The sequence below is a fragment of the Sturnira hondurensis genome, unplaced genomic scaffold (genome assembly GCF_014824575.4).
Source record: "Sturnira hondurensis isolate 20B ecotype Veracruz unplaced genomic scaffold, ASM1482457v3 Scaffold0012541, whole genome shotgun sequence".
NCBI lineage: Eukaryota > Metazoa > Chordata > Mammalia > Chiroptera > Phyllostomidae > Sturnira > Sturnira hondurensis.
In genome coordinates this window covers 1,939,199-1,962,128 of record NW_028085172.1, presented here as the reverse complement: position 1 = coordinate 1,962,128, position 22,930 = coordinate 1,939,199, and the positions used below count along the sequence as shown (strand labels likewise).

Here is a 22,930-nt window from a genome sequence, read left to right as displayed (position 1 = left end):
TTCGATTCCCAGTCAGGGCACATGCCTGGGTTGCAGGCTAGTTCCCAACAGGGAACTCATGAGAGGCAACCATACATTGATGTTTCTCTCCTCTCCTTCCTTTCCTCTCTAAAGATAAATAAATAAAATCTTTAAAATAATAAAATAAAAAATAAAATAAACCTGATATGTTATATTGAGAAATCACACTCCCTCCCATTCTCTTATAGCTTATTACTCTTATTATTCCTTGATTTGATCCATTCCTAATGAAAACCACAGGGGTTTAACATAACCAAATGCTCTAAGGGCAAGATGCAAGAGATTTAAACATTCATGACCTTTACCTTACAAATTATCTTTATTGTTTTAATTCATTTTACTTTTAAATTTTATTTCAGATAATAGTGCAAAAGAGCACTCACTGTGCTCTAAACATTAGATAAGAGTTGTGCTATGTGATAGCTGCAAATACTATCCTGAGCTATAATATTAGGAAATGGCTAAGATAGAAAGAGTAATTGTACAGTATGATTATAACACACCCTAGTGAATTAATATACTCATTCTGACTCATGCTGCTGGAGCTTCTCAAAATAATCTTTCTTAGGGACTATGTATAGTCAATGTATAACCCACATTGTCCCATGAGGCATGAGTTATAGGATGCATGTGACTTGCTGAAGATCACTATGGCAGAGACAGATCTGACTCAAGCCTCTTGAGCCCCAGCCTGGTCTTCTTTCAGTGACATCATGTCTCTCAGTTATTCCACAATGGCAACCCCTAATACTTACTTAGCACTCTACAGTGTAAAAAGTGTTCCTAGATCTGTATGATTTGCTGGTGCAGGAAGACAAATTATCAAAAGTCTCTTACATGAAAAACATTCTTAAACTTTCAAAAACATAATTTTAAATATAATAGATACCATTTAACATAGAAATGCCAAATTCAAAATATTATGTTAGATATTTTCCATTCCTTTCCCCTAATCCACACAATAACTCTTTCAATTAATTATTATTTTAGAGATCAAGAAACCCAGGCTGAGAAGAAGTTATTTGCCCAAAGACAGAAAGCTGTACATATAACTGAAACATGTCTGAATCCAAAGCTCAGATACAGATGAAGAAGATGTGCCTTCATATGTTGAACTTAGATGTATGTATCCAGCCCAGATAACTTCTAACTTATGGGACATATTGGAGCTTTATATTTCTATAGTAATTGGCCTTCTCTTGATTGAAAGCAGAAATAAATACTCATTATTTCTGTTCAGTGTTCAAAGTAAATATCAATGGTTCTCCACAGGAAGGAAACATCAACAATGAAATAATCTCCAATTAGCAATATTCTGTCATATTTTGCAATTTGTTTGTTGAGTCTCAGGGCTTGGAATGAAGCCAAACTTGTGATTATATTTTTTGGATTTTGTCAATGCAATGCAATTATTTGAAGTTAGCTTTATTGTAGCCTCAATTAATGAGGAGAAAGGGAATTGAGAAGAAGAAAAGAAAGAATAAACGGAGCAAATTAATATGTAGGAAATAACTGTGAAAACTTTTAAATGGTTGACATGTATTTAAAAGGAAGAAACTCAATTTGAGATTAATTTGAGATTTAATCTCAATTTGAGATTAATTTGAGATTTAACACCCTTTATTTCTCCATCTCTGATAAGAAGTTTTTAAATTAGTTTTGTTTTTGAATCCTGTCATGTTTCATGAAATATCTGAGTGTTCTTTCTTCCACTTAGAGATGTTGTAACATGATGAGAAAGTACTTTCAAGTTATCTAGGACTGAGTTCTAATTTCAGTTCCACCAGCACTATAGCTTCAAACAATTGGGCCATAAAAGGATGTTCATTGATCTACTGTGTGTTAGTAGATGCCAAATGTACAGATGAATATCTGTACATCTTGATGCCAAGAAAGCTCTTGGCATCAGAGTTTTCTTCCAAAAATTCTGCAGTTATGGAAGAAAAAGAAGAACCAAATATTCATCTTGAATATGGTACTGTAAGTTCTGAACTTACAATATCATAGTCAAGATGAATATTTGGTTGATGTGGAATTAGCTGGAATTAGAAATATCAAGGAATGATCTAGAGAGACTTCTCCCAGGAGGTTACAGAGGTGACTAACTCAGGCTGAGAAAGTGATAAGTATTCTTTCTGGTCAAGATATTTGCATATGTAAACACTCAGATGTTTGAAAAATTGCATAGTCAAATAAGGTGAGAGCAAATCATGTAATGGGCCTCAGAAACTGAGATGATTTATATAAATCCCTGAGAAGAGCATATGAAACTAAAAGGAACTCAACAAATATTCATTCTCTTCTTAGGCAAGTGTCGTGAGTAAATTCAAACATGCTCCATGCTCATTCTTATTTAAACTCTTTTATTTGATTCTCTGTCATGAACAATACTCTCCTAAGACATCTCTGTGTATCTAAGTCTGTCCTGTGCTCAGAACTGATCAATCTTCTAAGTACTCTTTCACACTTAGTTCAACCTATGCTGATCTCTCCCTTCAGGGAGTAGCAACCATCTTGCAGTCACTCTTATGTGTGTAATTACACACTGCCTTTCATTACTTATTAACATATATTGGTCTTTTCTCCAGAAGGAGAGTACAATCATATCAATGGCACATAATAGTTTTTATTCACTTCATCTTTACAATGGCTATGATAATCACCAGTTAATAAATTCTCTTGGAACAACAAATACATTCCAATATATTTCAGTAGTACCACAGTCATTGGTCACCTATGAAAATAGTTTCTTTCTTTCCATTATTGCATTTTTCTCCAATTTCTTTTTTAAGCACTTGTTCAGTCATTCGACAACTATCCACCACAATAATAAACTAATTTTCACATATTACTTGGGGATATTATTTGGACATTTATGTTTATAATCTATTCCTGAAAACTATTCCTTTCTTCTGTTTTGGGGGTTACCATTTTTAGTTCTTTTTTAGTTGTGACTCAGTTGTATTTTCTTGAGTCCTTTAAAATGTGACATTATTCTGGCCAGTTGACTCAGCTGGTTGGAGAGTTGTCTTACACACTAAAAGGTTGCAGGTCTGATTCCCATTTGGGGTGAATATGAGAGGTAACTGGTCACTGTTTTTTCTTTAACATTGATGTTGACCTAAGCTAAGAAATATGAGTGATGCTTTTGAATGAATCATCTTATTAGCAAAATCCTCCACCCTTCCAACCTTTGGCTTGAACCACCAAATGCAGTTATAGGACCACTTACCTACTGTTAAAATAGCAAACATGTTATTTCTCTGTGATGACTACTGCAGGGCCTGATAGCCAGACACCTTGATATGTTACTAATCAATACCTGGCTATTGACTACCCAATGGGGAGAAGCACTATATCAGGCTTGTGAGGGTAAGAAAGTTGACATTCTCTTGCCAAGTTGAAAAGTGAACTAAAAGGCATTTTTAGGATGTCAGAGAGGCCACACACTGAAAGAGGTTAGCAAAGGCTGAGAAATAGTGAAGAGACCATGAGAGATGCACATGTGATAGTCATCAGACACAGCTATCGAGAAGATCAAGGAAAGTCCCCCTCAGTTGGAGGCACATAGATAATAAATATGTACTTGTATCATATATTGAGTCTACTTGCCATGAGACTAATAATGAAATACCTAGTCATTGCCCCCAGATGTGCTTTCAAAAGGTACTTGTTGAATGATAAAATAAATTTATGTGGCCCTGGCTGGTGTAGTTCAGTGGATTGAGCACGGGCCTGCTAACCAGATGATCGTGGTTCGATTCCCAGTCAGGGCACATGCCTGGGTTGCAGGCCAGTTCCCGGCAGGGGACCCACAAGAGGCAACCATACATTGATATTTCTCTCCCTCTCTCCTTCCCTTCCCCTCTAAAGATAAATAAATAAAATCTTTAAAAAATTATGTGGAAACAATCTTATTTTTATTGTACATGTCATCTAAAAACAAAACAAAACTGTTTCATCTGGAATTCACCATGATGGTCAATAATTTCCACTTTAAACAGAGAAGGTAAAAGAAGATGTCAGAAATTATTGACCAGAGTATAAACTGTACCAAGGTTTTAAGAAAGCAAGTTAGCAATATGACTTAAGATCCTTAAAACTGTTCATAATCTTTGATTCAATAATGTCATTTTTAAGACTAGGCCAATAGCACTTGTGGGGTTAAAAAATAAGCAAAAGATGCTCACTGGAAATGTCAGCTATAATAACATATATTTGAGAAAAAACACCAGGACTCTCCTGTCAAAAATCTAAATATTAAAATGGTTAAATAAAAACAAAAGTGTCATTAAACAGACTATTTATTATGTAATCATTAAAGTGGTATTCATAGATATTTGAATAGCATATGAAAAGCTTTGGTCATAATAGAAAGTGAACTAATATTTCCCCTAGGAAAAAGTGCCTTATAGGGATCCCATCTTGGCTTCAGGAATAAGTGAATAAAGCTATTTATCTTTCCTGTCTTGAATCAGGAAAAAATCTGCTTTGCCCCCAAACAACATACATGTCCTACCATCAGGTCTTCACTCATGAAAGTCTTTCTGTTTTTAATAGGCTTTCCTATTTCTTATATCTGTTCTAATTTTAGCTTTCTTAAAGACCTATCCCACCTTACTTCTGTGATAGTTTTATGAAACTATAGAGGGATTATTCTATAACACAAACTCTCTCACCACTTTGTCTTCTACAACTGCATTTCAATTAGGGTATCATAATGATATGAACAGTGTCATGGATATACCAACACTAAGTTCAGGTACAGTGGTTTACAAATGCTTGTTTGAGAAAGGAGATCAGATATAGGGGTTAAGTCTCTGACATCTGTAGCCAGATTCTCTCCATTTGAGTCACAACTCCAGCATTTACTAGCTATGTGATTTTGAGGAAGTTATGCATCTTATATAGGACTCAATATGCTCATCTACAAAATAAAGATGATAATAATATCCATCTCAGTTTAACCATTGTTGTAAACTGACCCTAGCACTAAGCTCCCATAATCAAAAACATCCTTATTTAAATCTTAACTTAAATTTCTAATTAGGTGGACAATATGCCATACCCAAGATATACCCTGAATATGTGCAACTTTGGCTTTAAATACGTGGCTTCTAAACTTTCACACTGTATAAAACTAATAATCATGGTAACTATGTCTGGTGGTCTCAAGGCCCTGAACATCGGTTGGGTTGCTAAGATTTGATTTGAATCACAAACTTTGTTTCACTTTTACTTACTGTTCTGAAGAATACAATACAACTTAGATTTCTAACAACAACAACAAAAAAAACAGCTAAAGACATGATATAATAATGTTCAATGAAAGCTCAAGGGGTAAGCAATGACCCCATGTTTTCTCCTCATAAGAGGAAGCTGTCACAGATTGGACAGGAAGTTCTCACACATTAATCACCTCCTTCTTAAAGAAGTGATTTTGAACAAGGCTCATTTGAATCATCTCCTTCTTAAAGAAGTGATTGTGAGCAAGGCTCATTTGACACACAAGCTTTTTATGTGTCACTAGCTAAAAAGGAAGGAAAATTGAAATAGGGTAATGATATATCTACTTTCTACCTCAAGTTGCTGTGTCAAAATACTCAAAATTCTCATTTTGTCATTTCTCAGAGATTCCATTGGACCCTTCTTCCCCTCACTCAGACACACAAGGGCTAAACAGAAAAAAAAGGGACAATTTTAATAGCATAATCAATAAAATATACTGAAGAAAAAAGAAAGAGGTTAATTCTATCTGTTCTAAGTTGGTTTACATTTACTGGAAAGAACCAATAATGTAAAAAAATAAAACTAACCCTAAAGAGCTTAGAAGGACAAAAGACTGAAAGAGCACTCAAGAAATTATCAGTTTTAAATATTCTGAAGACCTTACATTTACTGTTCTGATTGTAAATGATTTCTTCAAGAAAAAATGCCCCAACACACCAAGAACATTTCAATTTTCACAAGAGGAGGATGTTGAACTTGCTTGTTCTATTGTCATGTGAGGGTATCTTGTGTGTTATCTTTGGCAGCTTGCATCTCTGTTGCCCCACATGTGAGACCCATGCTTGTTAAAGGCATGAAAGCACAGCTTGATTCACTCAATTTACAAAATGACTCAAAATAATGGTCATTATCTAGTTGGTGGCGTGGGAGTGGTTAGAGGAAGGACAGATTCTTAAATTGCACAGGCATCCAAAGAGTACTTGTTAAACGTCATAGGTTTGCCTCATGGGTATGAGGAATGAACCTCATACCTCATAGGTAGGAGTTACACAGGTGATTCACCTTTGTCCTGGCTGGTTTCCAGAAGGAAGCCAAGAATTTCTTATTGTCACAGCCCATATGTAAGCACAGAACAACTTCATAGGAAGGAGGAAAATAAGGTGGTATACAGGTGGTATTGATAAGCTTAGTCTGTTGACTGTTCAGCTCATCAGCTTGGCAATGTTCCTTTAACTACTAGTCCCTCACCTCCATCAATATTATTTTTAAAGTTAAAAATATACTATTTTAACCTGATGGATGAAAAATATAAAGTAGAAGAGCATTGATAGAGATGAACTCCTTGAAATATTGTTAAATTTCTTTAGAAAAATTGAAAGAAATAAGCTTTAAAACTCATAGAAATGATGGCATTAAATTTCCCCCCACATTAGGTAGTTTTAACTTAAATCTTCTTCAGGGTTCTCTTGTCTCACTGTTAAACTGAAGGTCATTTGGTTGCTTCTGAGCTTCTTATCAGAGGAGTGGTATTACAGTCTAGATAGTCCTATATACAGGGCAGAGGAAAAGTAAATTTACATTTCTGAACACACAAATCACAATTTATTATCCCACTATTATTAATTATAGTATTATTTCTCCAATAGAACAACTGTAAACCTACTTTGCTCCACCCTGTATGTCCTACAGTTTTGTTTCCTGTACAAGTATATGTTACTTCTGTCTATTCAGGAATAATATTTCTTAAATCAGACTCAACACTTCTAAATTGGTATTTATTGGAAAGCTTAAACAAAAACATGAAATTTTAGCATTTAGATATCCAACAAAATTTTATTAGTTTTCTTTCATAGGATCTGTGAAGAAATGGAGCTTAGAAGAATGAAATTATGTACTTATTCAAGTGCAAGAGCTAGGTAGTTTAAATCCAATCTCTCTTCACCCAGTGTTCTTTTTGGTGTTCCAAATTTCTAACAGACAATTTTAAATAAGGCATTTTGCCAGGTGTTGAAGGACAAATACCATACAATCTCACCTTTAACAGGAAGCTAAACAACAGAACAAACAAACAAGCAAAATATAACCAAAGACACTGAAAAAGAGAACAGGCTGACAGTGACCAGAGGGGAGAGGGGAGGGAATTTCAGGGGAAATAGGGGAGGGATTTAGAGGAACATATATAAAGGATACATGGACAACAACTGAGAAGGGTGGAAATGGGAGGGAGGGGGGAGCACGGGTGTGGGATGGGTTGGGAGTAATAGACAGAAAACTGTACTTGAAAAATAATTAAATAAAAAATTGGGGAAAAATAAATAAGGTATTTTTACTATATACCAAGACAATGTTGTCCATTTCCTCAGGAAACTAAGACCAATAATAAAATCATCCCATCATCACAATTTTGCTATTTCTTCTCTGATGTGATTTAGATTCTTTGTGGTCATTGCTGGTGAATACTACATTCTAAGGTAGAGAAGAGGGCCCAGATTGTCTGAGAGGTTCTCCAAGGATGAGGAACCTTGACTTTGCTCATCCAGTATGAGTCTTACTTTAGCCCAGCTGGCATCTATTACTCCCTTTCTGTATCTCTGAGCATCATTCCCACAGTAGCAGAAACTTGAAACTGCTGAAGTCCTCTGTACAACCCTGGCCTTGGTGTGGCTCTTTCATCTTTCTAAACTGTCCTTCCCCCATTCCTCTAACTTCTACAAAAATTTAAAATTTCATATGTTCCATAAAACAGACCATAACTAATGTTGGCACCTTCCAATTATGTCTTTCTCAATATAGTTTGGCATACCATTCTCTAAATATTAAGCTTTCTTTATGTTATCATGATTTTTTCCTTTTATTTTATTTATTCCTTTTATTTAGATATAATTGACATATAACATTATATGGGTTGTGGAAAAAGTAGGTTTACAATTGTGATTATGCAAAACAGAGTCTATTCTTTTTTAAAATCAGTTTTATTGTTATTTTGTTACAGTTGTCCCCATTTTTCGTTTTTGCCCCCCTCCACCCATCCTAACCCCTACTCCCACAGTCAATTACCACACTGTTGTTCATGTCCATGGGTTATTCATACATGTTTTTTCTAGACCCTTCCCTTTCTTTCCAACATTATCCACCTCACCCTTCCCCTCTGGTCACTTTCATTCTATTTCATGGTTCCATGTCTGTGGTTCTATTTTCTTCATTAGTTTACTTTTTCCATTAGATTACTCTTATAGGTGATATCAAATGGCATTTGTCTTTTACTGTCTGACTTATTTCACTTATTATAATATCTTCCAGTTCCATCCATGCTGTCATAAAAGGTAGGAGTTTCTTCTTTCTTTTTGCTGTGTAGTATTCCTTTGTGTAAGTGTACCACGGTTTTTTGATCTATTCATTTACTGATGAGCATTTGGGCTGTTTCCAGCCCTTGGCTATTGTAAATAGTGCCACTATGAACATAGAGGATCATACGTTCATTTGAATTGGTGATTCAGAATTCTTAGGGTATATTCCCAGCAGCAGAATCACTGGGTCAAAAGACAGTTCCATTTTTAGTTTTTAAAGAAAATTTTATACTGTTTTCCACAGTGACTGCAGCCCCAAGAGGACTATAAAACTATAGAAATCAGGGCTGATGTTATGTATTCATTTTTATTCCTCATCCCTCATTTTTTGCAAGCTCTAGCCTTCCTTGGTTTCTGCTTCCTCTCCTACACTTTCCTTCACTGTCAGCACAATCCAGCCATATGAAAACTAGTTGCAGATTCAGTTTTCTTTTTTCTTTTTTTTCTAATGTACTCCCACCAAAAGTTCAGCCCAAGTTTTCTATTTGAAGCCTCCCAACCACTGACATATGGACATTGGTATTTATCACCAATATGTTGGTTCTGCTGTCTCAGACCTCATGATAAGATGGAACTTATTTCTCTTTTGAATTTAGCTGTTCCCATGTGAATGTGAGTGGAAGTAATGATTGCCACTTGTATGTGTTTCTTTCTTCATACCATGGCAACCTCCCGGATGACGGAGATTGCATCCCATAATGAAGACAATGTGAAAGGTGGGCATTTGCCAATGTGTTATGAGCATGGGACATAGGGATAGCAAAACTGCTGGTGACTTAGGCCACTGAGATGTAAGGTTGTTTATCACAGCATAATTCAGCCCATCAAGACAATGCAGTTGACTTAATACCTAACCTCTGTGCACCTACAGTGCCTTGTCTTGCCTCTACCTCAATATTTCCAATTTCCTGTCTGTCTTCCTTATAGACATATATTCCATGAGAATATGGCGTATATTCATGTATCCTCCATGCCCACCATAGTGTTTTGCATATTGTATCATCTCAAGAAATACGTGGTGAATGAATGAATAAAAAATGCACACCCCATGCTGACTGCCTCCTGAAGGTAATGCTGATATTCCTGGGTTTTGTCCATTCTCTGTGAATAAACCATAAATCTACTCACAGTGATGGCAGGTGGTGCCCATGTAACCGGTGTCACTGCAGTTACAATAGAAAGTTGTCCAAGACTGGGAACAGCTTCCTCCGTGTTCACAATAGTTTGGCAAACACCTAATAGGAGATAAAGCAAAGAAAACCAAATCATTTGAAATAAAAAGAAAACAAAGATGCCATATCCAGCTACATGAATTGATAGTGTAAATCAGTCTCCTGTACTTCTCTATACTTTTACTCTTCTATACCTATACTTTTTTATACCTAAAACAGACTTCAGTGCCATTAAAATAGTATGATATATCACAAGAGGTTGGCTCAATTACTTGGCAATGGAGGCTCCAAGCTGATTTAGGCAATCAAGTTAAGGATTTCAACATGGGGGAAAAAATCTCATGAACTTGAGTTTAATATGAAGGGGCCAGATTCTGTAGGGTCTTTCATTTTCCACAGAACAAAATGTACAAAGATTGTAATTTTATACTTTGGAAAGGTTTTACATGTTTAATACTTTTATTTATTTATTTTACAGTAGAGAGAAAGACAAGGAGCAAGGGGAGACAGAGAGAGAGAAATTGATGTGGGAGAGAAACATTAGCATTTGCTGCCTATGTGCACCCCACCTGAGATCAAACCCATGACCTAGGTATGTGCCCTGACCAAGGATTGAATACACAGTTTTTTGGTGTATGGAAGAACACTTCAACAAACCAAGGTAACCAACCAAGTTACCCAACCAGGGCTGTCTGATTCTTGTATGTGCCCCATCTGGGAATCATATCCTTAATCTAGGCCTATCAGGATGATAGTCAAACCAACTGAACTGTCCTGCCAGGGGCTTGGGTTTTGGATTTTTTTTTTTAAGGAAAAATTAAACACACTTCTTTATTGTATCACAAAGATGTGAATATGTAAATGTGCATCCTAAATGCTCATTGTCAAAGTTATTTGGCTTTGGGATCTTTTTTGAGCAATATCTTATGGAACCACAATTTTGAGATTCCCCCCTGGTAAGCACTATTCTAGAGAGATGCTGATTATCTTCCTAGAAGATGGTGCGTCAGAACTTTCTGAAGATAAAAACATACTGGCATCATTGTGAAGTGAAATTAATCATAGTCTAAGTAACTCAATTAACTCTTATATGAAGTTTAATCTGTAGATTTGACCTTCATCAAAGATTCAGTACAAAAACACTGAGTTGTAACATCTGAATGCACTTACACAGTTTGTGAACTTGATATATTTTCCCCTTGTTTTTATTGTCAACACTAATACAAATGTTCCTGTTTTCCACCCTTTCCCTTGCCTCCATCCATTCCCCACACCTCTTCCCTCCAACTGTCATCACACAGTGTTGTCTGTATCTATGAGTTATGCATACATGTTCTGTGGCTAAAGGGAAAAGGTACAGAAAATTGTGGTCACTGCCCCCATGTCTCTCCTTTGGAGTATAGCCAGGAATCTATTTCTAATTACTATTTTTAAAAGGCAACATGAAATTTGTAAAGAATGTATTTGGTCATTTAGCATGCAGAAAATTATATCAGTTTTAAATGTACTAATACCACCCTTAAAATGAGGGTTTTACTATTTATACTGAAAACAGTATAACTATTCTAAAAAGTACTTTCATTATACACATTAAGAACTCTGAAATATTCATATAATTTGACCTAGCAATTACACTTAAAAAGCTATCTTAAGGATACATTTAGAAATATGGAAAGTATGCATGCTAATTATTATTCATAGTGATTTCATGATGAGTCAAAATATTGTTCAAAATTTAAAAAAAATTTCTCCAGAATTAGTTTCATGTGGAACACTATCATAAAGCTACTACAAATGATGTCCACAAATGGGATTATAATGGACTGGTGCTGGATTATGTGAAAATTCAAGATGTAAGGCATTTTTGCAACAAAATAAGACAAACACTTTATACTGCAAAAATAATAGAGAAACAAATGTTAAGTGTCCCTTGTTCTAATCGGAGTGAAGGCAATCTTCCTTTTTTTTTTCCTGGACAGAGATCATGAATCTCAGGATCACATATTTCTAAGTATGAATCCCAGATCAGCAATTTGCTGCACAGCGTCTTTGGGTAATTCTCTTCACCTTTTACAATACATTAATTAAAATCTTGATACTGCAAGCCCTGTTCCTACTAAGAGAGAAGCTGGCAAGAGCTCAATATGTACAATGAATAAAATTAAGGGTAAAAGCAATGATAAACACTGAAATCTTTATTTTATTTTATTTTTTATTTAATTCTTGTTCAAGTACATTTTTCTGTCTTATATAAACACTGAGATTTTTAAGTCCATCTTTACAGAAAGAAAAATTCCATGAATTTAGAGAAGAAGGTGGAGAAGGTGTAAGCATTCATTGTGGAGCCACTGAGAATGTGATTGCCTTAAATGTATCATATAGGTAAGGAACCCTCCAGCAATGATTATTTCAAAGCCCAGAAACTAATATCCTGCATATGTTCAGACATATAATTAGACATTTTCTGCTCAGCACAGCATTTAATTGTGCTGACAGTGTTTATGTTTGGCAAGAGCTTATTGGTAACTCCTTGGTATCCATCTATGACTTAAAGAACAGGGGGAAAATAGGACCCAGTAATTTTGCTGTGGAACGTGTTCACACACACACACACACACACACACACACAAAACAATAAATAAATACACCAAAAATCGGTCTCTTTCTTACTCCAAATGTTAACCTTCTTCTTGGTTTTTACCCCCAGCTTGCAGTCTTGTAGAAAGGAAAATAAATAAGCTTGTCAATCAGATGAACCACAGTCCCCACCAACCACTACTATTATGCTGTTGGAAGTTACATAAATCTGAAGCATCAGTGTCCTCATTTACAAATCCCAAGCCTCAATGGAGAGTCTTGGATTTAGCTTGTGAATAAATGCTCACCTGTTCCACACCTTATTTTCTTTTCATCCCATACATCCTTCCTCCTAAATATTGCTTCTCTTGCAGTATATTTTTCTTCAGTTTCTTCTCTGAAGCTGTCAAGTTTTTACATTACCTCTTCATACTCTAGCCCACCCATCCTACTTGACTCCTCCACCCGAAAACATAAACACGCAGATTCCATGACTGGCAAATAATAGTATTATTGTTACACTTCCTTCCTCAACAAAAGGTCAATTTCTTTAAAGATGGAAAGCTGAGCAAAGCCAGTCAGGTCAGTAGATTCTTATCCTACAGTTCTTTTTGTTTTATCATAATGAAAGTTCATACCAGCCTCTTCCCGGTGGTTGACATTATACAGTAAAAATTCAGTGGCAATGTTTTCAGCCATGAGGAGAAAGCTCGTCTTCATTGTGTGTGTGTGTGTGTGTGTGTGTGTGTGTGTGTGTGTGTGGAGAGAGCAAGCTTAGGTGCAGCCTGCAGGAGAAAAAAATTAAATAGAGAGAATCCTGACAGTATTTTTATGACTGGTTCCTGTTGTTCTCAAGACTTGGTTGAGCTACTGAACTCTGTGAGGGCTGGTTGTTTAACTAACTATATTAGATTCTTTGAGATACCACAAGATATTTCCAGGAGAACCCCCATTTTGTTCAGGCAAGTTCAAGTTGGAATTCTGTTCTTTTCATCTAATGGAATCTTAACATTTGGCAAATAAACATTCTATAAACAAACACACTAAAAATAAATAGAAACACCTTTTCCTTAGAATCTATAGTTAAAGTATTTAAAAACCCATAATTGCCAAGTTCAGATGGGCATGCAAGAGGAGGAATCTTGGGGAAATGTAAGAATATATGACAGTTTGAGCACATCTTTAACAAGCCTCCCACAGATCTTTGTGTTGGAATGTTAATAAACTTAGTTTACTAATGAAAATTTTGGCTAGAAATTCATTTCATTAAGGTTAATCAAAAAAAGAAAACACTATTATATTTTAGTAGAGAAAATGAATACTCAGTTATGGGAAAACCTAACATCTCTAGGATGACAAAAAATTAATGAATACTTACAGGACTGCCTTGAGGTTGGTTCATTCTGGTTCAATAAACACTGTTATTAAACTAACTCCTGTAAAGTAGACATTCAAAATAAAATATGCATAATCTCAATTTGCTTATTCTAAAAGGGCAGGCTTATGAGTATAACTTCCATATTCTTTAAGCAGTTTATTTTAGCTTGTGCTTCCTTTTTATCTCTATTCGGTAGAACTTGATCACTTAAGACATGAACCCGTAAAAAGAATAGTGTAGAGCTACCAAAGTAAAAAAAAAATTCATTAAGTTTGAGGGCTATCACAGTCTCTTAATTCAAATTGCTCAGACACATACCGAGACACATACTGTGACAATGTCAATCACTTTGGACACATACCTGTCTTCTAAAGTCCTAAAAATAGATGGTAGAGGAGTAGGTGGAAGGTACACTAACCTCCTTCCAGGACCAATCTGGAATTACAACTAGATTGTAGAGAAATCAGGCTGAATAACAAACTGAGCACTAACCTTCTCAGAGAGGAGTTATAACCAAGGACAGACAGAAAAAAAACACAAAACACTTCACCACAGGGAGACTGGCAGAGAGTACAGAGGAGGTGTGAGGGGTCTATCTGGGCTCCCACATGCAGCAGCTGAAGTTCCAGAGGGATGATATTTTAGTGGCTTGGCAGTTCTTCCTGAGAAGTATAGGGTCTAAACCCTAAGCTAGGTTCCTCAGCCTACAGTACCAGAAATACAAAGAAACCCAGATAACATACAGCTATGCAAAGCAGCAAACGTTTTGACTTCCAGGGAGAGACAGGTAGAGACTCAGAGAGCCTCTTAAAGAGCCAACACACAAAATTTTGTTTGTAGCCACTTACCCTGGGCTCCATCAGAGGGAGGGCAGAGTGGACTAAAGATACTTAAGGACAGTCTGGGGTTGGTGGCTCCAGGGAGAGAACTGACGAAACAGCTGCCAGGATTCCTGTGCTGAGTCATTTCCCACACTGCAGAAGCCATTTTTCTCAGGCAGAGCAATCCTCTCCAAGTGGAATCAGCCTGAAGGGATGCAATAGCCCCTCCCAAGGAGAGTACCCAGTGGTGCTTAAGCCAGGCAGCTAGTTTAAACTTAAGGCTACATCACAGATCAGATTAACAACAAATTAAGAAAATATAAAGAAGCAGCCCAAATGTGAAGACAAAGATACAGACTCCAAATGAAAGAACAAGAGAATTCTCAAGAACCAGAAACAGATGGAATGGAGGTCAGCAATTTATCAGAGTTTAGAAAAATGATTATGAGGATTAATAGTCTAACAGTAAAATGGCACTAAATATGTATTATCAATAATCACCCTAAGTGTAAATGGCTTTAATACTCAGACCAAAAGACATACAGTAGTTGAGTGGATGAGAAAAAAAGACCCATATATATTCTGCCTCTAAGAGATCCACCATAGATTGAAAGATACACAGAAACTAAAAGTAAAGGGATGGGAAAAGATACTTAATGCAAATAAAAAGGAAAAAATGCTGGGATAGCAGTACTTATGTTTAATAAAATAGACTTTAAAACAATGTATAGTAACAGACAGAGAAGGGCAGTACATAATAATAAAGGGGACAATACAACAAAAGCATACAACACTAGTAAACATTTACACATCCAACATAAGAGTACCTGTTGTGGACCACTCTGCCTGGTTTCAGAAATTGTAACTCTCTACCCATTGTGGCTAAGGATGAAGGAGCACGACCTCTGGAATAGGAGCTGCAGGGGACAAAGCTTGTCTCTGGTAGCAGATGCTGCATCAGTTTCCTCCCTGCCCCCAAAGCATGGTTGGAAGTCATTGACGTGTAAGACCCCTCAGAGGAGGGGCAACCTAGGCCAGACACGATCACCTGGGAGGCCATCAAGGAAGGACTTGGGGGGATGCAACAAAGAGCAATGGACTCTCACCCCCCAGTTTTGAGATAGCCCTTGTCCCCATGACCTCTGGGAGAAGCACTTCCTGCCTCTAATCCCCTTAAGCCTGAATACCTGATGGGGAGGGGTGCAGCTCCTTTGCCTTGCTAGAGCATGTCCTGGGGAAAAATCTGGTATCACAAAGACTTCCTGATAAACCTGTGAAATCTGCTCTGCTAAGAGTGCTTTCATTCATATGTTGAGGGTTTGAGCAGGAAACCCTAAAACTCTGTTCCTGACAGACTCTGACTCAGACTAAGCCCTCAGATTTCTTTGCAATGTTATCTACTGTTCGATCTTTGCTGCCCTGTATTCCTGTGTATTACAACCCAATAAAAGCCCTTGGAGGAAGGTGCTCGATGCCTTCTTCCCCTGAGAAACTGGCCACTGCTCAAGGCCTTTTTCCTCTGGGAAAATGGGCATCTCTCCTCCCCAAGCAGATCACATCATGTCTCAGTCATGTTTACTCTCATCCATGGCACATGCAGGAACTTGTGAGGAAAGTCGCCCCCATAAGCACCTAAATAAGTGAAGCAAGTCTTAATGGACATAATGGACAAGGCCAGCAGAAATGCAATCATAGTTTGGGATATTAACACCCCATTGATTTCAGTGGATAGATTTTCTAGACAGAAAACCAACAAAGAGATGGCAGCCTTAAATGACACACTAAATGAAAGGAATTTAATTGATATTTTCAGAGCATTTCACCCCAAAGCAGCAGAATATACATATTTTTCAAGTGCACATGGAATTTTTCCTAGGGTAGACCATATGTTAAGATACAAAACATGTTTCAATACATTTAAGAAGATTGAAATTATATCAAGCATCTTCTCTGAACACAATGCTATGAAATAGCAAACAATCAGAAGAAGAATACTGCAAAATGCACAAGAGACAAAAGCTAAATAACATGTTATTAAGTAATGAATGAGTCAACAACAAGATTAAAGAAGAAAACATACAATATCTGGAGACAAATGAAAATGGGGGTACAACAATCCAAAATCTGGTGAACATTGTGAAAGCAATCCTAAGAGAAAAAGTCATAGCATTACAAGACTATATCATAAAAAAAAGAGAGAGAAAAAATAGAGAAAGAGAGAGAGGGAGGAAGGGAAGGAGGGAGGGAGGAAGAAAAAGCTCAAATAAACAATCTAAATAAAAATTTAAAGGAACTTGAAAAAGAACAATAAAAAAGGCCCAAAATGAGTAGAAGGAAGGAAATAATATAGATCATAGCAGAAGTGAGTGAAATAGCATTTTAAAAAACAGATACAAAACATCAAAGAAGCCAAGAGCTGGTTCTTTGAAAAGATAAATGATAAACAAGATTGATAAAGTTTTAGCTAGACTCATCAAGAAAAAAGAGAAAGGACCTAAATAAATAAAATTAGAAATTAAAGAGTAGAAATAACAACTGACAACAAAGAGATATAAAGGTTTGTAAGAAAATATTATGAATAACTATATACCAACAAACTGGACAACCTGGATGAAACAGATACGGTCCTAAAAACAGAGTCTTCCAAAACAAAGTCAGGAAGAATCAGAGTATCTGAATAGACAGATTACACCTAATGAAAATGTAGCAGTAATCACAAAACTCTCAACAAACAAAAGCCTGGACTGGGTGGTTTTACAGGTGAATTTAATCAAATATTCTGATAGAACTAACACTTCTTTCCAAAGTATTTAATAAAATTCAAGAGGAGGAAAGGCTCTAAAACTCATTTTACTTGGACAGCATTATCCTATTTCAATACCTGATAAAGACACTACAAAGAAAAAAAATATATATGTAGGCCAATATTCCTCGTGAACAGATGCAGAAATCATCAATAAAATATTAGCAAACTGAATACAGCAATTCATCAAATAGATTATACAGCCCTGGCTGGTGTGGCTCAGTGGATTGAGCATGCGCCTGCTAACTAAAGGATTATGGTTTGATTCCCAGTCAGGGCACATGCCTGGATTGCAGGCCAGTTGCCAGAAGGGGATGCACAAGGGGTCACCATACATTGATATTTCTCTTCCTTTCTCCTTCCCTTCCCCTCTAAAAGGTAAATAAATAAAATATTTTTTAAAAAGATTATACAGCATGATCAAGTGATATTTATTGTGGGAATGCAAGGTTGGAACAATATTTGCAAATCAATAAATGATAAGCAACAAAAAATGAAGGATAAAAATCACATAATTATATCAATAGATGCAGAAAAAGCATTTGATTAAATCCAGCTCCCATTTACACTAAAAACTCTTAGCAAAGTGGGAAGAGAGGGAACATACCTAAACACAATAAAGGCCATATATGACAAATGCACTGCCAGCATCATACTCAACAGGCAAAAACTACAAGTGTTCCCCTTAAGGGCAGAAACAAGACAGGGTTGTCTACTTTCACCTCCCTTATTCAACATAGTACAGGAAGTCCTAGCCACAACAATCAGACAATAAGAAGAAATAAAAGTCATCCACATTGGGAAGGAAGAAGTAAAACTGTCATGCAGATAACAAGATACTGCATACAGAGGACCCCACAGATTCCACCAAGAAACTACTAGAACTGATAAATGAATTTAGCCAAGTAGCAGGATACAAAATTAATATCCAGAAATCAGTTTCATTTAAAAAAACATTTTGTTTATTTATTTTTAGAGAGGGGGAAGGAAAGAAGAAAGAAAGGAAGAGAAACATCAATGTGTGGTTGCCTCTCTCATACCTCCTACTGGGGACCCAGCCCACAACCCATGCATGTGCCATGGCTGGGAATCAAACTGGTGACCCTTTGGTTCACAGGCCCATGCTCAATCCACTGAGCAACACCAGCAAGGGCCAGTTTCATTTTTATATGCCAACAAAAAACTAAGAGAGAAATGAAGAAAAACAAACATATTCACAATTGCTACAAATAAAAAAAGTGTGTAGGAATAAGCCTAACCAAGATTATAAAAAACCTGTACTTGGAAAATTATGACACTGAAGAAAGAAATATTAGAAGATACAAATGAGTGGACACACATACCATGTCCATGGAGAGGAAGAAATAACATCATTAAATGTCCATATTACTCAAAGCAATCTATATAGATTCAATGCAATAGTACAAAGATTCCAATGACACATTTCTCAGAAGTAGAACAAGTATTTCAAAAATTTATATGGGGCCACAGAAGGACCTGCATGGGAACAGCACTTCTGAGAATGAAAAACAAAGTTGAAAGAATCACACTATCTAATATTAAGCTCTAGTATAAAGCCGTAGTAATCAAAACAGGCATAGAAACAGACACATAGATCAATGGAAGAGAATAGAGAGCTCATAAATAAACCCACAACTTTGTAGTCAATTAATATTCAACAGGGGAAGCAAGCACATACAACGGGCTAAAGATAGTCCATTCAATATTTGATGTTGGGAAAATTGGATGGATACATGCAAAATAGTTCTAGACCACCTTCTTACACCACATATAAAAATGAATTCAAAATGGATCAACGACTTAAATGTTAGACCTGAAACCATAAAACTCCTAGAAGAAAACATGCAGCAAAATCTCAGGTATTGCTCATAGCAACATGTTATCTGATATATCTTGATAGGCAAGAGAAAAAATAAACAACTGGTACTACATCAGACTAAAAAGGTTTTGCACAGCAAAGAAAATCATCAACAAAATAAAAAGACAACCCACAGAATTAAAGAACATATTTAACAATCCATGTGATAATGGGTTAATATCCAAAATTTAAAATGAACTAAAAAATTTTAATATAAAAAAAGCAACCCAGTTAAAAAATGGGCAAAGAACCTGAATAGACACTTCTCCAAAGGGGACATACACATGGCCAATAGACACATGAAATGATGCTCAAGGTCAATAATCATCAGGGAAGCATAAATTAAAATCACAATAAGATATCTCACACCAGTTAGAATGGCTATCATCAATAAATTAATAAACAATCAGTGTTGGCAAGGATATGAAGAAATTGGAGTACTTTGCACTGTTGGTGAGAATGCACATTGGTTGAGCCACTGTGGGAAGCAGTATGGGGATACCTCAAAGAATTAAGCACCCCACATATTCACTACAGCATTATTTTCTATAGCCAAGCTATGAAAACAGCCCAAGTGTCCATCAACAGATGAGCAAATAAAACAACTATGGGACATTTACATAATACAATACTAGTTGACCATAAAAAAAGAGTAAAATTTTACCCTTCGTGACAGTATGGATGGATCTAGAGAACATCATGCTAAGTAAAACAAGCCAAGCAGAGAAAGACAAATACCATGATTTCACTCATATGTGGAATTTAATGAACATATTGAACTACAAGGAAAATGGAACAGACTCATAGATGGAGAGTAGGATGACAGCTAGTGAGGGGTGGGGTTAAGGTGTGGAGTGACTGAGCAAGAAGGAAAAAGGACTCATGGACACGGACAACACTATGATGATTGGTGGGGGATAAGGGCTTAAGGGGACTAAATGGCAATGTAAAAACTACAGTAACTACTAAAAGAAATAAATAAAATAAAATAAAATCTTAATAACATTTCATATGTAACTTGGTCTGAATGGTTGTGCCATCATGACCAGTGGTTGTTTGGGCACAAGTTTGGTTGCGCCAAACTGGAAGCTATGCACTCTTTATAAAAGCAGAGTGTGCATTCTGAAGAGAAATAAATGAAAAAGGTGAAGGAGACACAGAGAAAAGTTAGGAATGAAAGGGGGAAAACAATATAATAGGGACAAAGTTATATACAAATTTCATATAAGAATTTATATTTCTTCTTCCCCCCAAATCAACATTTTTTCCAAAAGAGAGAGACCATTGATAGTTGGTACTGTGAAAAGAAGAGTTCTGCACAGTGGTCCTCAGACCTCATTAGTGCTCACCATCCAGCCTTCACAGGTGTGTGGTTCTGGCTTTACTGTTGTTTTTGTGATGTGCTGGGTTATTCACAAGAAAATATGAAGAGATAAAATGCTTTTCTTTAAAGGTTGATGCACAGCCAAGACACTCTTCAAGGAAAGAAAATTATTTTATAAGATCTGAAGAGACTGAGCCACTTGGAAGACTAGAGGCAAACATTTCTTGGAATTTAAGCCTGAGTCCAGTTTCAAGCATCCTGGTAAGTGCAGTTTTTCTCATTTGGCAATTGGGGTAACAGAAGGGCTCCTGAAGTTCCTCTTGAAAAAGATCAGAGTGGTTATTTCCCTCAGATAGCTTTAACTTTAGCTGAGACCCAGCATGGACTTCCAGCTGAAGTGAATCCTTAGAAAAGCAATAGTAAAGCAGTGAGATTCAAGATACTCTGGAAAATGAATTTTGTCATTGTTTATAATTTAAAATTTTCATAAAAGAAATGTGAATTTTTGACTTTCCTTAAACAAAAATCAGATTATAGAGTAACAGTGATAGCAAATTCCATGACTTTATATACCAAGTTTATATTTTAAGTTCACTGTTCTCTCCTGAATTCCAGACTCATAAATTCAGCTGCCTGCTTCACAACTTTACTTGAGTGTCTAAGAAATATTTTCAAAATTTTTATGTCCAAATCTAAATTTGTGACCTCCTACTCTAACAGGGCAGACCAGAGCATAGATCTCTGGAAAGTAGGGGAACCCCACTATCCTCCCATATCCTGCAAAAAAAGCAGTGAGGGGATGGGGAAGAGTGCCACAGAACAGAAAGCACATGGGTGTGAGGCACATAGCATAACAAAGGCACATTAGCAGCCCAAGACTTCCTGAAGGGTGGAGCTGTGGAAGAAAGCTGATGCCCAAGTTATATTGCAAATGTGACTGTGGCATAGTGACTTAGCAGAGTGATTCATGACATGGCCAGGTGGGAAGTTTGTTCTGTGCCTGTGTGAGCTGTGGAGGCTGGAAGTTCCCACCCAGGCCTGTGCATGGCTTAGAACTTCTCGCCCTGACTGAAGATGGCAGCCAAAACAGGGTCAAATACACTGGAGAGGTGACAAAAATGATGGATACTAAAACACCATTGGAAGAGCCAGATATTTTGGATACTCAGGGAATTCTGAGCCAAGCCTTTAAAACTAGAGGTCATGAAAAAATACAAGGGTCTGTCTGTGGGTCTGTCTATAGGGCTGGAGGTTTTGAGGCCCATTGTAAATATCCTCAGTGCCCCTCCAGGACAAAAGACAGTGACAGAGCTGAAAGCACTGCAGGACACCTGCCTGGCCAAGAACAGAGACACATTGGTGAACTGATGATTGGAGTAAAGGCAGCTCCAGAGGAAATAAACTGATACTGCAAGGACTCAGGCTGGTGCACACAGACTTGTGAGAAATGCTTAGAGCTGAATTGTGACTAGGAATGCTGAGCTGCTGACTCCTGCATTACTAAAGGACAGTACTTTTGAATAGCAGTTTCCAAAACCCATCTGGTTTGGCAGAGGGAGGCAGGGCTACTCACTTATGGGTGTTTTTAAAGGGAACAGTACTTAATGACAGAAAGGCTCATGCTCATTCTCTCTCACTCTCACTCTCTCTCTCTCTCTCTCTCTCCTCTTCTACATGCCTGGCACAGAGAAGTCAGTCTCTTTGTACTGGAGATCTTGGTATAGGACTTTGGAGCTTGATGCAAGCTCTCTCCCTCTGGTTTTCAGCATTTGGACATTCTGGGCCTCTGGTCCTACTCTCCAGATAGAAGCATTTGTCGGGCCATATGATGTGGGGCCCACCAGGGCTTTAGACCCCACAGAAGGTGGAGCCCATTCCTGCAGTCAGAGTCCCATGCAGGTACACATCCCTCCCTGAGCTCTAGCATCTTGGACCCAGTGTTTATCATGACCCAGTGTAGCACAGCAAACATTTTCTAGACCGCTACATGAAGATAGAGAACAGCACGCCCCAGATCTTGAAGGAGGGAGCTGCTTTGAGAAGATGGTGACTCTAAAAACCACAAGGGCACATTTCAGAGAGAACAGAGATCTGTTTGTATGACTGATTTAAGGACAGATAAGAAAATGGGGAACTTCTCGGCATGGTTTTGGCTTGCAGCCTTTTGGGGAGCAAGGGGAGTTCTGGGTCTCATGAGAGAGAAGGGCTCCAAGTAGGAGTACACTAAGCCCCCCAAGTTTGGAACTTTGTTACTAAAAACCTTTTTTCTTCAAGACAAATTTTTGAGTAATATATAAGGGTACCAAGCAGCAGAAACCCAGTTTGCATGGTTATACCATCTCACTCCTTATCCTCACCCTTTTCATTTCACAGGCCAGT

The 22,930-nt window shown here is 37.0% G+C and overlaps 1 protein-coding gene across 1 annotated transcript in view; it reads right to left on the bottom strand.

Annotated features, from left to right (window-relative positions):
- CNTNAP5 (contactin associated protein family member 5) overlaps positions 1 to 22,930 on the bottom strand; it is a 519,494-nt gene that overhangs the window by 57,685 nt on the left and 438,879 nt on the right. The window contains exon 11 of the mRNA XM_037060827.1: positions 9,726 to 9,832. Coding sequence (XP_036916722.1) covers positions 9,726 to 9,832 — 107 coding nt within the window. The remainder of the gene's footprint in view (positions 1 to 9,725; positions 9,833 to 22,930) is intronic.